Here is a 14,549-nt window from a genome sequence, read left to right on the forward strand (position 1 = left end):
TCTGTATTTTTGTAGTCATTGCATAAATTGTTCAAAATATTTTACTTTATAGCAGTTCATACAAGTCTTCCTTAGTTTCTGATTTCTTCCTATTCATTTCTTGTAGTTCAGTAGTATTCCATTACATTCAACAGCACAGTTTGGCTAACCATTCTCTAGTCAATGGATACCCACTTTCATCTTGGCAGAGTGTCATCATATATCCTGGATACACACCCTGGGGAGACAGTTCACAAATCTGAGGTCGGATCCCCACTTCCTTTGTGGCCATGGACGTGGTGATCATTCCCGCTTATACAGGGCCCCGAAGGTTTACAAAGTACCTTTCCTCACTGGGTTCTCATGGAATAAGCACCTTATTGTAAAGTAACTTATCACTGTAACCTTATTAGTGTTCGTTGTCAAGTGACGAATGAAAGTTTCACTGTAGCTACTTTTCAGAACCCACAAAACTTTAACTCAACTTATTTCAGGGTTTGATAAATTCAAATTGATATTTATTGCTGTGGAAAATTTAGTAGATCAGAACACCAGGTTAAAATGACTACTTCCTACTCCTTAATAGAAAAAGAAATGGAACATGCAAACTTCATGGCAGTAATGGGGAAGGGGGCTCAGAAGTTCTGTCATCACTGTACTTTGTTGTGATCCAAGTAATTTATTTTATTTCACTATCATGAGAAGCTTGAGAAATCTGTGCCTTTAAATACAATTGTTCCTAAAGATAGGAATTACTATGAAAGCACATTATTAACAGAGCTATTTATGTCTAATACACTTTAGTATGTGTTTGGGATACAATTGTAGGTTACATGTGGGTAGTTGGCAAATATAAGCCATATACCCCAAATAATATCTTTTTGAAAGGAAAAATACACGCGTGTGTATACTTCACGTACATTGTGAAAGTGATAGTTTGAAACTACCTCGAATTAGGGAGTTCCAGTGAAGTGGAAGAGAGGTGGTCTGCACGGGCCAGGTGGCCATTCATTCACACTGATTAAGGCCAACTTTTAAACAGAATCTCTGCTTAGTTATTGCTCCAGTAGACCGAAAGCTCTTTGGGACTCTGGTCTGTATGGGCGCTGCCTTTGTTCTTGGGCCTCGTGAGCCGTCAGTGCTTTGCTTGTAGAAGGAAGTTAATGTTTGTTGGAGTGTTTCACATTTCTTCCCGTTTCATTCCTGCTTCTCTTCATCGATCTCCATCTTTTTTGTTGTCATTTTCTGGTTTGTTTTTTTTTTTAATTTTTGGAAGGGGGGAGGCAGGGCAATTGGGGTTAAGTGACTTGCCCAAGGTCACAGCTAGTAAGTGTGTCAAGTGTCTGAGGTCAGATTTGAACTCCGGTCCTCCTGACTTTAGGGCCCGTGCTGTACTCACTGCGCCACCTAGCTGCCCCTGTCATTTTCTTAAGAACAATTTGAGGCCATGCAAGTTTTTTGGGGGGAAAAGTAGGGCCTATATTTCAGTTAATATGAGTTTTTAAAGTTATCTTCTTGTCTGTCACTTAAAGTGAAGTGTGTGCCTCTCCACATTGTAAGGGTTTCCAGAAGACTTCGAAGCTGTCCACCAACTCCCAAATTACCCAACCCTGAGTTGGGTGTTTTCTCTTGTTGACCATGTCTCATCAGGAAGGGCTCCTTGTCAGCTGGTTTAGATCTGCACAGCCTAATTGGATGTGGGCTGTGGGTACTGGTTCTTTGTCTGATTGCCCAACTTTTTCATGACCCTGTGTTCTGTTGTTCCCAGGTTCTATACCCCACGAAGTGCCTCAGATCCTGATTAACAGGGAACCTCTGCCTCACCTGCACTTTGACGTCGAGCTTCTGGGGGACTGTGACGTCATCATTAATGAGCTCTGCCAGCGGCTAGGCGGTGAATACAGCCGGCTTTGCTCCAACCCAACAAAGCTTTCAGAGATTACGGAAAAGCCTCCACGAACCCAGAGAGAGTTTGGCGCTCATTGGGTGGGATTGCCCCCCACGCCTCTTAATGTTTCTGAAGACTCTAGTTCCCCCGGCAGAACTTCCCCGCCAGACTCTTGGGCAGCTGAGGGGAGACCCGGGGATTCTGAGGATGGGGCCACGTCAAGGGTAGGCTGCAAGTCAGAGAAGCCACCACCAGAGGGGCGAGCATCTTCAGGACACCCTGCGAGCATTACAGAACAGCTGGAGGATCCTGGAGCGAACAGTGGGGAGAATAGGGAGAAAAATGAAAGAACTTCCGTTGTGGAAACACTGAGGAAATGCTGGCCCAATAGACTTGCAAAAGAGCAGATCAGTAAGCGGCTTGATGGTGAGTAATCACTCTTGATCCACTTAGAAAACTTGGTCATATTGGTAACCTGTGTAACACAGCATCTTGGCAGGTGAGTTACAAGAGCTGCGCTTGGGAGTTGGGTGAGGCTATTGGAAGAGGATGCATTGAGACTCTACAGAAGCTCCTGCAGCATGTGCTATAAGGAAAGCATCAGTCATGCACAAAGCAGAGGAGGAGGAAAGGATAATGACCCAGCCAGACTCTCACATGAGTTTGAGGGCAGAGTATGGAGCCTCACCTCCCAGCGCCTTCCAGGAAAGGGATCACTCACCAGGGTGGGTGGTATGAAGTGAGCATGACACCAGCATACATGTTCTCCAAATATGCCCCATCTCCTCTAAATCTAGTAATAGTCTGGGGTTAGCAGGAATTCCTCTCGTTGTCGGTCCTTGCCCACACCTGACACTCATTTCTCAAAAATACTCTGTAAATAAGCCTGGCTTCTTGGCTGTGAAACTGGCCCGGTGGAACAGACAAGGAAAAAGGCTTCGAGATGCTGCTAATGAAGGTTTATCATCTTTAGAGACAGCCAACTTCCCATATCTGCAGAACTGCTTCAAGGGAGAATCAGCATTGACACGAAACCACTTTGGAGCTGTCTGCCACTCAGTGCCCAGACTGAATGTCAGGGAGAATTTTTATAATCTCTGCCTCGGGAAGGCCACTGTTGGGTTATGATGACTCAGGGCTTGTGCCATTTCCCTCTGCCTCCCAAATAATGTTTGGAAAACAATAGCCTCCCTTTCATTAGTTTCTTTTCTTCTATACTGGAAAATCTTTTCCTTGGTCCCCAGAAGGCTGGCCAGTGCCTACAAACGTTTTGGGGAGGTGGGCTAGATAACCACTAAGAGCCATTTATCCAGCACTGATATGATCCCAGCCTGCTCCTACTAAGTCTTATTTCTGTAGATTTCCACAGTTTTGTGCTCCTGGTAGGCATGAAGCTGTGCTCACAGGAGAGAAACAAAGCACTTTGGGCAAAAATGTTTCCCTTCCCTGGTCATTTTGACTTGTCACCAACCAGGCTGCTTACAGTTAGTTTTTTGACCACAGAAGCTCAGTTAAGTCTAAATAGCCAAGGGGGATGGGCTGCAGACTCTGTTGGTGACAGGAGTGCCCAGCTGGATGAAATCCTGGATTCTGGAAGCATTGCAGCATTAATTACTTAGAATCTTGGCTGGGAGGATCCTTGCAGCCTCCTGTACAACAGGAAACCCTTGCTCAGGGGCCTCTCCTGTGTAACAGGTGTCCTGGGCAGGTGCCTGGCATAATTCTCTGCTGCTTCGGTTCTGTCTCTCCTTCCCAGCCCCCATTTTGTTACCTTGCCGGCAATGCTTTTAGGTGGGGGTAGGGTAGGGTAATGTTCCAACACTCCTTTATGATGTCATTTCCCCCTTACCCACAAAGCTTTGACTCCAACAAGAAAATAACCTACTTGGTTTAGGGCTTCCTCTGAAGCACAGAATTACATACCTTTGGGTGCTCAAATATGCCCTTTCCATGTGACCTCAGTAGGGATGAAGGGAAGAGATTAGGGGATGTGAGAAAATTTCTACCCATTCCTCTCCCCATTGTAGTTAAAGATAAAAACCCTTGGGAAACTTGAAAAGGTTTTTGTTTCCTTTAGGGACCAGAGGGAAGGGAAGCAGTTAAAACTACAAGGAATGAAGTGTAGAAAGGGAAGTGGGCCTTCAGAAGAAAAGGTGCTGGGGGAATTTTCTGGGGACTGAGGCCCAAGTCCTTTGAGATTCCAAGAACAGCAAGACCTCAGACCCGAGGCGGCTCACCCCCACTTCCCCTCCGTTCCTACCCATGTCCCTATCACTATGATATAGAGCTCCAGGTGTACAACCTTAAAAGGTTACCTTTGAAATACTGGTATGCATGGCAGTTTGGTTCATACTGTTAGTTCTGTACTAATTCAGGTACTTCACAGGTTGAACAGTGAACAGTCATTCCCAGGCTGGCCTGGAGCCTAGTGCGTCTGACTTCTTTGATCGTTTGGGGAAAGGTTTTGAATACTGACTTGTTTTTAAGTTGAAGAGGGCCTAATGAGATAGAGTATGAGAAGGGTAAAGCACATAATGTAATAAATGCTTGTTTCCTTCCCCTTCCTCTTGTAACTCCCTATTTCAAATTTTTGAGTGAGACTGTAAGAACATGTTTTTGTAAAGCTGTCCATCCGTTCTGTCCCTTAAAATCCTTTCAGCTGTTTCTCGGACAAAACCATGTTTTAGTGGGTTAGAAATGACTCCCCATACGAGGATTGTTCATTAGTTGAGGCAAACATTGCTGTTGGCCTCTAGTGAAAACTCAGAAGATACAGATCTCTATTTAGCATCGAACATGCTGGGTAAGTAAGCAGAGCCAGAGGACAGAAATGCTAAAAAAAGAGGAATCATGAACCTTTTTTCTAGAGAGAAGCCTGTCTTTTAAAATGAGAGATCTGAGAAGAGGTCCCCCTGAAATTTAACATCCGTATCTCTCTAATTTGTGTCTGCATAACCAGAAACAATTGACAATTTTGTGAGCAGAAAATAACATCGCTCTCCCTTTTGTCTCACAATCTGATTTTAAGGTAACCAGTACCTCTTTTTACCACCAAATCGCTATATTTTTCATGGCGCTGAGGTCTACTCAGACTCTGAAGATGACGTCCTGTCCTCCAGTTCTTGTGGCAGTAACAGTGACAGTGGAACCTGCCACAGTCCAAGCCTAGAAGAACCGATGGAGGATGAGAGTGAAATGGAAGAGTTCTATAATGGCTTGGAAGAGGATGCTGAAGTTCCCGAGAGAGGCGGACACGGCTTTGTGTGTGACCGAGACGAGCAGTGTGCAGTTAATGAAGCTGTGTCTGTTAAGAACGAGGCAGCTGAAGTTGACCAGTCATCAAACAGATTATAATGTCATCTTTGCCTGGTTACAGGAACTTTCCCACCAGCATTAGGAACTTTGGCATCACAATGAATGTTTACTTCAGAACTTAAGAGAGCAAGGAAAACTATAAGGGTGTGGTGTTTATAGACGGTTGAACCAGATTTTCATGTATAATTTTTACTTTTTCAGTAATTCTATAATTGTACACTCAACACTAACTTTTTTAAAAGAAAGGTAAGGTACTAAGTATCTTTAGTCAGCTATTAGTCACTATGTTCACTTTTTTCCAAGATTCATTTTGTGTGATAATGCATCTGTATGTATATATCGTTTTTTGGGGGGGTGGGATGGGGGGTATCTAGTGAATTTCAGCATTTTAAAGTTTTCCAGAAGCCATTGGATGTTAAATTAATATAAAGGGAACAGCTAATCTAGACCAAAGACTGGTATTTTTCACTATTTTTTTTCTTTGTAACATTTTGAATGGTTTCACACCTTCATGCTTCTGTTCTGCTAAATTTTTTATTCAACAAAGTAGCGCCCCCCCCCCCCTTAAAAAACACTGGCATTTTCAAAGACTTTAGTGGCAGCTAACTTTCATTTTCTTGTCTCAAAAGCATATAATGTTTGTAGATTGAAATGGATGGGAAAGCACCAGTCTTTGCTTTAAGACATGGGGCTGAAGAGATGATCCGGAATACAAAGATGGCTTTTTGAATTTCCTGTGGATGGTTTAGCATTGTTTATATTGGCTCATAAAGCTAACATGGAAAAAAAAAAACACTTGGCTAAAAATGCTTTGGAAATGTTTCAGTATGAGGTGCCTAGCTGGATCCCCTTGGTTTAGAAGATACCTTACCATTATTGTGTAAATACCTATCACTGTGGTATAGCTTGCATTGGTCCTTTTCCATAAACATTAAACTGCCAAGATGTGAATATGCAAAGCTTTTCTGAATCTATAATAATGGTACTTCTAACAGGGGAAGAGTATTCTCTCTCATGTGTGTGTGTGTATATATATATATATATATATATATATATATATATATATATATGCATACACACACACACTTTTTTTTTTTTGGACTGCTGTTTTCCCTTCCCAAATACCACAGCAGAGTGACAGGAAGCTGATTATAATTCCAAAGTTGTGTCATTCAGTATAGTCTGCCAGAAAGTATGCCTCTTCGAGGTCATGCACATCTCCAGTTTTGGAGGATTTGGTATAGAAATGCCGTCTAGTATGACAGAGAGCTTGCCATGGTCCCTAGCCACATAGTCAATGAATGGAACTAGTTCCTAGAACGTAGCTTTGTTTTAAATGTCATGTAGCCTGCCTTAAAACTACATCTCAGTTCCTCAGCTACATATTTTCCAGCTTTCTGAAGTTCATGTTTTATAAAATTGCACAATAAAGCATTTATTTTCCAAACCACTTTTTCAACATGACCCAAAAACTACAGATTATTTATACTTTGCTTTAATATTTATTACAGTGTTTAGTAAGTGTTTTGAAATTGTAGCTGTTCTTTAAGCATAAGACACCATTAGGACCATAAGACACCATTAGGACTGACAGAGAATCTGAAATTTGTTTTAGGAATGGACATTTGTTAATCGAAAAAGATGTTGGCATGTTGTCTTGAAGTCTAAATTCTAAAAGATCTCAGACCTCATTTGCATTTGGTTCCATTAAAGAATGCAGTATGTTTAGTTTTCATTTGCATGATACAATGTGTTTGTGCTATAGATGATATTTTAAATGGAAAGATTTCTGTTTTAAATTATTTTTACAGTGAGGATTGTTTTCAGCTCTTTTTATATTGTATATATAGTGTCTTTTATGTAATCTACTGGCATATTGTTTTGTAGACTGTTTAAAATGACTGGCTCCCTGCAACTTTTGAAAGACAAAACCAGTGTTTTATACTTGTACACCCTGTTAAAGTCTATTAAAAATTGTCATTTGACTTTTTTCTTTCTGTTAAATGCTTGCATTTTTCCAACTATACTAATTAATTGATGAAACTGAGCGGTTTTCCCACCTCTCCTTTTAGTAAATAGGGTACTTTAAATACACCTTGGTATCCCTAAATTGTTACAAGTAATGGACAGCAAGAACTTTTAACAAGTGAAGAAATTTAGGCCCCCAGGGATTAAGTGGGTGTCTGGTTAATGGAAGAAGCAGGATTAGAACCCAGGTTTCTTGAGATTGCCAACCCCAGGGCTGCCTTGTGACTACTTGTGTTATCTCTTTCTCCTGTATGTTTGCCTACAGGTGCCAGTCTCCAGGGATGAGTGTCAATGTCAGTATCCCATTTATTCCAGTCACACCTTTAGCTATGAATGAAGCTGAGTTTGCCATACTAGGGAAAGACATACTAGGGAGAGAACATTACTGTGGCTGCCATGCAACATAAATGAACTAAGCAGTATAGTGTGAAGTAAAATTTGAAGGTGTGTGGGATAGGCCTATGATTCAGTTGTGAGGGTACTCCTGCCCCCTGCCAATGCAGATCCCAGCTCCTTAAGGCTTGCCCTTTTTTCATACACCACTGAAGAATATGCCCATATTCTTAGGATATCTCTACTAGAGACTGCTACATAACTACTTCCTTTCCTGGTCAGATGTTTTTGTTGGACATGTTATAAAGCTATCTTGTTCTTGGTAACAAACTTACTGCAACCTGCTCGTGCCCACCATGCCTACTTCTCTCCCCAGTTTTAATTTTCATTCTTGTTAGTGTCTAGGATGGTACCATTGGAAAAATACTGGACTTTTGTAGCAGAAAACAATTTGGAAGTACTGCAGTTTTCCAAACGCAGTCCCGTTTGATCTATGCCCAGCTCAGCACATTAACTTGCGTTTATTGTTACTGGACTGGTTCACCTTTGCACTATTTTATTAAAAGAACTTGGTAAGAACAGTTACAATATTACAGGGTGTTATAACTTACCTGAAAGAAATGTCAAATATGCTTTGTGGATGCACACTTTATGTTGAATTTATGCTGACCATGTTTATATTAATCATATTCCTTAAAATTATTATTAGACAAATATAGCATGTAATTAATTTAATAAATAAGCATTTCTTCTAAAATTAGAATATTAAATTAGAAATAAGCATTTCTTCTAAAATTGTTCTAAATTTAGCTTCTATTTTAGGTCTTACCCAGTAGTATGGGGGACACACACACACACACACACACACACACACACACACACACACAAAATTCCAAGACACAGTTAAGTGTTCCCTAATTTTAAAAATTTTTTGAAGTAGATGACTGAAAAGTGATCAATAAAGCTAAAAACTATGCTAATCTGGTAAACTCAAAAGAGACACCATTAGGGTGTTACAAGTATTTACAGAAGGAATAGGTGGCAGAAACAGCTGTTTGGGTTCAAACCTCAAGAGCCCTAGGAAGCCTTGGCCTAGACAAAGAATCAGGGAGAGCTCAGAGTCAGCCTTCCAGGAGGAGAAAAAAAGCAAGGGTGCCATTTGAAGGTTCTCTCCTACAGATGGCTTCATTGGGATTCACACACTCCTGGGACAGTTGAGGGAGACCAGGAGCAGCAATCACTGATATTTTAATAGTTTCCTTTGCTATTTATTATTTGGCAAATGCTTTCCAATAGAGCTCAGCCTAAGTTATATTCTGGGCTGGATCCAGAATTGGAAGGGCTAAAGGTAGAGGGTAAATGCCTAAGGAAAGAGAAGGGAAACATGAAGGTGTGTAAGTTGGGAGGTGAAAGAAAAGGTATGGGGGCGGGAGTGTGGAAAGCTAGGCCCTAGGATTGTGCGTCTGTATAGACTGTCGAATGGTGATACGGTCATCCATCCACCTAGTTAAAGGTATGATCCCCAGAATTAAGGGGCAATGTGGTTGGGGAGACAAATGGGGGAATATCTGGTCCTAAACTCTAGTATTACTTGTATATAAGCCATTTTGAGGGTCGGGAGGTGGCAACTTCTTATCAGGGCTTTTCTGAGGCAGTAAGTGAATATGCTTTTAATTCAGGACTTCCTTCTGTTCACTTGGTATGAAATAAGTATTTAATTATGTCAAAGTGTTGGAAATAACAAAGTATCTTAAGTCTATGTAAAGAAGTTGGCCATAAACTGGAAAAAGCCAGTGAGTGTGGGTCCTTATATGTGTTAATAAAGAGCAGGATGTTTTTCCTGTCTTTGGTGTAAATCTGTTGATAATAAACTATTGTTAAAGGTTTTTGAAACTGCACTTCTGATATTAAAATATTTTAATCTAAAGACTTTCTACTTTTGTCATCTTATGAATTTGATTAATTTAAGATTGTCTAAAAACTAAACTACGGTTGGAGAGAAAAAAATTATTTCTTCACTGTCTCCCCAGCAGCAACACGAATTTGTGTAACTGAAGCCCTGAACTGTGGCAAGACACTTCGCAGGACTGGCCCATCCCATGGTCTAAGATGCCCCCCAATTAAAGATAATAGCTGTTTGCCTTATCACATTCAGAAATGTCTGGAGGTTTACATTCCATGGGACAGAAGAGATTGGAAACCACTAGGGAAGCCAACTCATAATAGTGTCTTCCAAATTACCACTTGGTGTCACTAAAGGACCCAGTATTGTTGGACATCGTGTCATGGCTTCTCTCTACTGACAATATTATTTCAAAATTTAAAAAGTAACTCCACTCATTTGGAGCATTAGAAAGGAAAGAGAATTGGTCACAGTCAAATAAAACTCAAAACTCCCAACAATGAGTACATACAACTTGTATGTAATACCTGCTGAAACAGACTTGGTTGCCCAATACTTGGCTGCTTCCCCCCTCCATTTTCCCTAATCTTCCAGGACTGAAGCCCCAGTAAAGTGCTACACTCATGTAAGACAACTACCCAGTAAACACTGAGTACTTAGCATCTCAAAGCAGTTACTAAGTGTTGACTAATCCACTACCACAAAATCTATTCTTGTTTTACAGAAGTCATTTCAACGTAGGGTCTGCTACATGCAAATCACTGGGGATACGGAGATGAGAAGAAAAAGGGCAGTCCTTGCCCTGAAGAGACTTATATTCCTCTAAGATGAAAATGGGGGTGTAGAAATACTTATACAGAAATCTGATACCAAATGAGATGTGATGGGGGACAAAGGAGAAACAGAGTGAGCAATGAGAAGCTGAGGTTGATGGGTCAATGCAGGGAGATGGGGGTTTGAAGAGTGAAAGAGACACGGGAAGGCTTCATGGAGGAGGAAGCACTCTAGGAACAATCCAACTCAAACTCAAGTCCAAGATGGAAATCATTATCTCTCTATCCTCTGCAACAAACAAAAAACCAAAGCCAAACCAATCTTTTCCCTTCTCCTTCGATAGGAAGCACCAGTACCCTTCTAGGCATTTAGATTTACAACCTCAAAGTCATCCCCCCAAGGATTAACTAAACAGATCTGCCTCTGCCTCCTCTCCATTTCGATGGTAGAAGGCTGCCTCCTTAAATTCAGGTTTACTGGCTAGGTTTTCTTTCTCAAAAACCAAGCCTTTAAATCCAATTTCCTCTTGAGCTCATAGATTGGACAATAGGTCCCTGCCCTCCTAGCACAGAGTGAATATAAATACCAAACAGTAACTAAGGCCTTCCCCGCCCAGTTTGATTTTTTTTTTTTTTTGGAGTTTTGATTAAAGGGACCACCCCTTGATTAACTTCTTAAAGAGGCCTATTCACTGAATGGGTGTTACCTCACCTAAAGTAAGAACCTGAAAAGACCTTAGCCTGAAAGGGCCAGGGTCTCTCAGTGCATCCCAGGCTACCTGCAGTCCTCCTGGTGAATATCAGGCCACGGGACCCAGACGACTCTGGAGGAGAAATTGAGGCTGGTGACCTTGCACAGCCTTCTTTGAGAAGGGAGGAGGAACGCACATACAGCCCCACCTCTCAAACCCTGTGTTACAAACAAATGAGCATTTATTTGCTAAGCACCTCCTAGGGGACAAGCAGTGTATTAGGCACCCAAAGTGAAACAGCCCCTAGTGGTTAAGAAAAGAGCCAAAGTATCACCCATTGGACAAACAACTAAACAGATCCCAAAGCTTGTCAATTTCTAATTCCACCCAATTCTTCACATCCTCAGGGTTACCAAGTCTTCCCAGAGCACAGATCTGACCATGTCACTCCCTCCTCAAGAATCTTTGGTGACGTTTTATTCCAGCTGGGATAAAACACCTACTCCTCAGCTGGATATTTAAATCCCTTCACAGTCTGGTTTCAGCGTGAATTTTCATATTTATTTCACATTAATATGCTTCATGGGTTCCAAAGTTCAGTCAAAATGGTTATCTGAATTTGGCCTAATTTCATTCATTCAAACTGCTATCCTTTTGCAAATGCTATTCTTCAAGCTTGTAACGCGCCCCTCTCCTCACTGTCAGAATCCCTAGCTTCCTTTAAGACTATGGGCAGTCTTTCTTGTTTGCTAGTAATCAGGCATCTTAACCTAACTCAATTTATCTTGCATTCATTTATCTAGGGTTTTTTGTGTTTTTTTATCACCAGCACCTAGCACAGTGACCTGAACATAACAGATGCTAAATTAATGTGCCTACTATGGTGCCTGGAACATGGCAGGTATTTAATTAATCCACAGGTGAAAACCATACCCGTTTCATACACAAGAAGTCCTAGTATTCTATCTGACTGAAACAGATTGTTGAAGATGATGAGTGTGAAGCAAGGTGTGATGGGAATCGATTACTGTGGGTTTCAATGCTAAGCTAAAATGAATTTGTATTTTTATTCTGAAGACCAAAAGGAGACACTAAAGATTGCTCAGGGATATATAGTATGACCTGTGATTGGGAGGATTATTTGGCAGCTCTGTGAAGGGTGGACTAAAAAAGAGAAAGCGTGGATGCAGGAAAGACACAGTAAAGAGACTCTGGCAATCATCCTAGTGGGTCCAGACTAGAGTGATGAAAATGTGAATGGATGAAAAAACAGATGCAGGCTGGTATCTGTTTAAAGGGGTGTGTGTGCACATGCACAAACACGGGCACATGAGTAGGGTAGGTACAGCAATGTGAAAGAGAGAGGGAAATCAAAAATGTTCATAGCAGGTGCCTGGGAAGAAGGTAGTGCTGCCAACGGAAACGGAGAAGATGGGAAGAAAGTACAGTTTCACTGAGGGAAGATGAAGAGAAACTCTGGTAGAGTATACTCAAAGTGTTAAAATAGCCATGTCCTCAAAGCTTAAGGTTAATGCTATGGGCATAAAGAATTATTCCAAAAAGAGAGGAAGATGTTATTTATTTGAATGGTCATATCCATACTCTGTAAGCCAACGTCACGGCAGGAATATGTAGGAAACCTAACAAAAGTTGGCATTTCAGGACACTTCCTTATTTCCAAGGGAATGAGCTTTTCTGTGTTCTTTAGGTTGGTGCACTGAAAACTTATCAAAGGCAAAAAGATGGATTCAGAGCTTCGGAATGCAACAGAGCACCAGCAGTGATTCGCTAGCAAAGATTTTCATTTTAAATTTACCAAAATGAAAGCTGGAAAATATTTAAAGTTCATACCCCTGAAAAAAGAGAGGAAAATACAAATTTCAGAGTCCTGTCCTAAAACCTTCTTAAAAATTGTTTTGAAGAGTATCGGATCTTACATGAGAACCACTGAAAGTTTAATTATAAAACCAATAAATCTTTATTCAAGTATTTTATTTAAAGAGTTTTCATTGCATTTTATAAATTTAAAAAATAAATATCTGCACCATAGCTGAAAGTCACATGTATTGCATATCAACACACATTCTAGGACTTAAAGACACGAGAAGAATAAAATCTAAAAGTGTTTCAGTCACAATCAGCATCTGAAAACTATTTTCTTCCATTTAAAAAAGCCTGAAGAAAATTCTTCTACATAAGCCAAAAGCATTGTGGAGAATGTGATTCAAACCCAACTTCACCGTTATTATTTTGCAGAGCTGTGAGCTGGGGTGCTGGGTCATTCCTATTCTTGGCAACCATGGGAAAGCTCTCTTCCACCGCTAAATTAAGCACATTTCATCAGCACTCCCCATTTAGCACCATCACCACAGGACTCCAGAAGAAGGACCTAGAAAATACTTAGTAGAACCCAGATCTGGGTACATACCAAGATTCTAGAAGACTGCCCTAGTACAAAACAAGCTCTGAATTTTTACCCTCCTTATTTCTACTACTTGAGTTTCTAAGAAGCCAGCAAAAAAATTAATGGTCAAAATTTTTAATCCATAATAGTCATTCCAGTTCAATTACAACATAGAAACTGTACTGGTATCAGAAGGTAACTATTTTATTACAAAAACTTTAACATTATTTACAAAATGAGAAATAATCACGTGACTATCGCAAACCAAAGTTAAAGGTTTTTCACCCAGTGATTGAAAAGAATTAAGCAACCATTCCATGCATTCACACACCAAGATCATCTCTGTAATGTGCACACCATTAAAATTCATGTTAGTGAAACGTGAATGTATTCACAATACTCGCATGTTTATTGGCAGATGACAAAAAAAAGGTCCACGGTTCTGTACAATAAGTCTAGTATTAACATAGTTTGTTCATTTTCTTTTAGGACTTTTTGGCTTTCGTGAATATTTGTATGTCACAGAACATTTTGTAAATAAGCAATTAATTATATTATCACCTTGCTCACCTTGTCCACTGAACTCACCACCACAAGAAAGACACAAGAAATTAGTTTAATGCTGACGCATTAAACTAAGTAGTTATAAAGTTATATTAAACTGAAGCCTTCGTTGTGATCAATGGCCTGGATCAGCTTAGATCGGAGAGTTTCTTTCTCTGTGTATTTTGGAAGATCGAGAAGATTAAAACAGGTATGGGAAACTGGGAGATATGCCTCTCCACCGCCAGTTGACTGAATGACCAGCTTAAGACTCTTCATACCAAGAATAGGAATCCGATCACTACCTGTCAAAAATACTATCACAAGAAAATTGTTTTAAATGAAAACTTCAAACAAACACCCGCATTATAATAGTGCTGCTCAACTATGTTTGATCTTTGGTTATTCATCTACTAAAACCACTCTAGTCGATGATTCTTGTAAACAGCTTTGCCTAATTTGTAAACTGGCTTACCCAAAATGAAAGAAACATTCTAATCTACTCGCTGAAAATGTTTTCATTAATTAGCTTTGGCTGAAGATACTGCTTACCAGTAAATATTTTAAAACTGACCTGCTAACCTTGAAACAGATCACTGAAATACACACATGGTAAGGGACAGTTCATAGGCCAATTGACGCTGCCCTCATTACTTCTTGTCCACAGCTTGGTTCTGACCAAGAACGGTAT

At 40.4% G+C, this 14,549-nt stretch overlaps 2 protein-coding genes across 5 annotated transcripts in view; one reads left to right on the forward strand and one right to left on the reverse strand.

Moving 5' to 3' along the window:
* SIRT1 (sirtuin 1) overlaps window positions 1-5,511 on the forward strand; it is a 30,782-nt gene extending 25,271 nt beyond the window's left edge. Inside the window, exons 8-9 of the mRNA XM_036737176.1 lie at window positions 1,748-2,293; window positions 4,896-5,511. Coding sequence (XP_036593071.1) covers window positions 1,748-2,293; window positions 4,896-5,221 — 872 coding nt within the window. The 3' untranslated portion in view covers window positions 5,222-5,511. The remainder of the gene's footprint in view (window positions 1-1,747; window positions 2,294-4,895) is intronic.
* A 7,354-nt stretch (window positions 5,512-12,865) lies between these two features.
* Window positions 12,866-14,549, reverse strand: part of HERC4 (HECT and RLD domain containing E3 ubiquitin protein ligase 4) — a 94,902-nt gene continuing 93,218 nt past the window's right edge. For all 4 annotated transcript variants that reach the window (XM_036734458.1, XM_036734459.1, XM_036734456.1 and 1 more), the window contains one exon: window positions 12,866-14,175. In XM_036734458.1, the coding sequence (XP_036590353.1) occupies window positions 13,967-14,175 (209 nt within the window). In that variant the 3' untranslated portion in view covers window positions 12,866-13,966. The remainder of the gene's footprint in view (window positions 14,176-14,549) is intronic.

This window comes from Trichosurus vulpecula, chromosome 8, assembly GCF_011100635.1.
Source record: "Trichosurus vulpecula isolate mTriVul1 chromosome 8, mTriVul1.pri, whole genome shotgun sequence".
NCBI classification, from domain to species: domain Eukaryota; kingdom Metazoa; phylum Chordata; class Mammalia; order Diprotodontia; family Phalangeridae; genus Trichosurus; species Trichosurus vulpecula.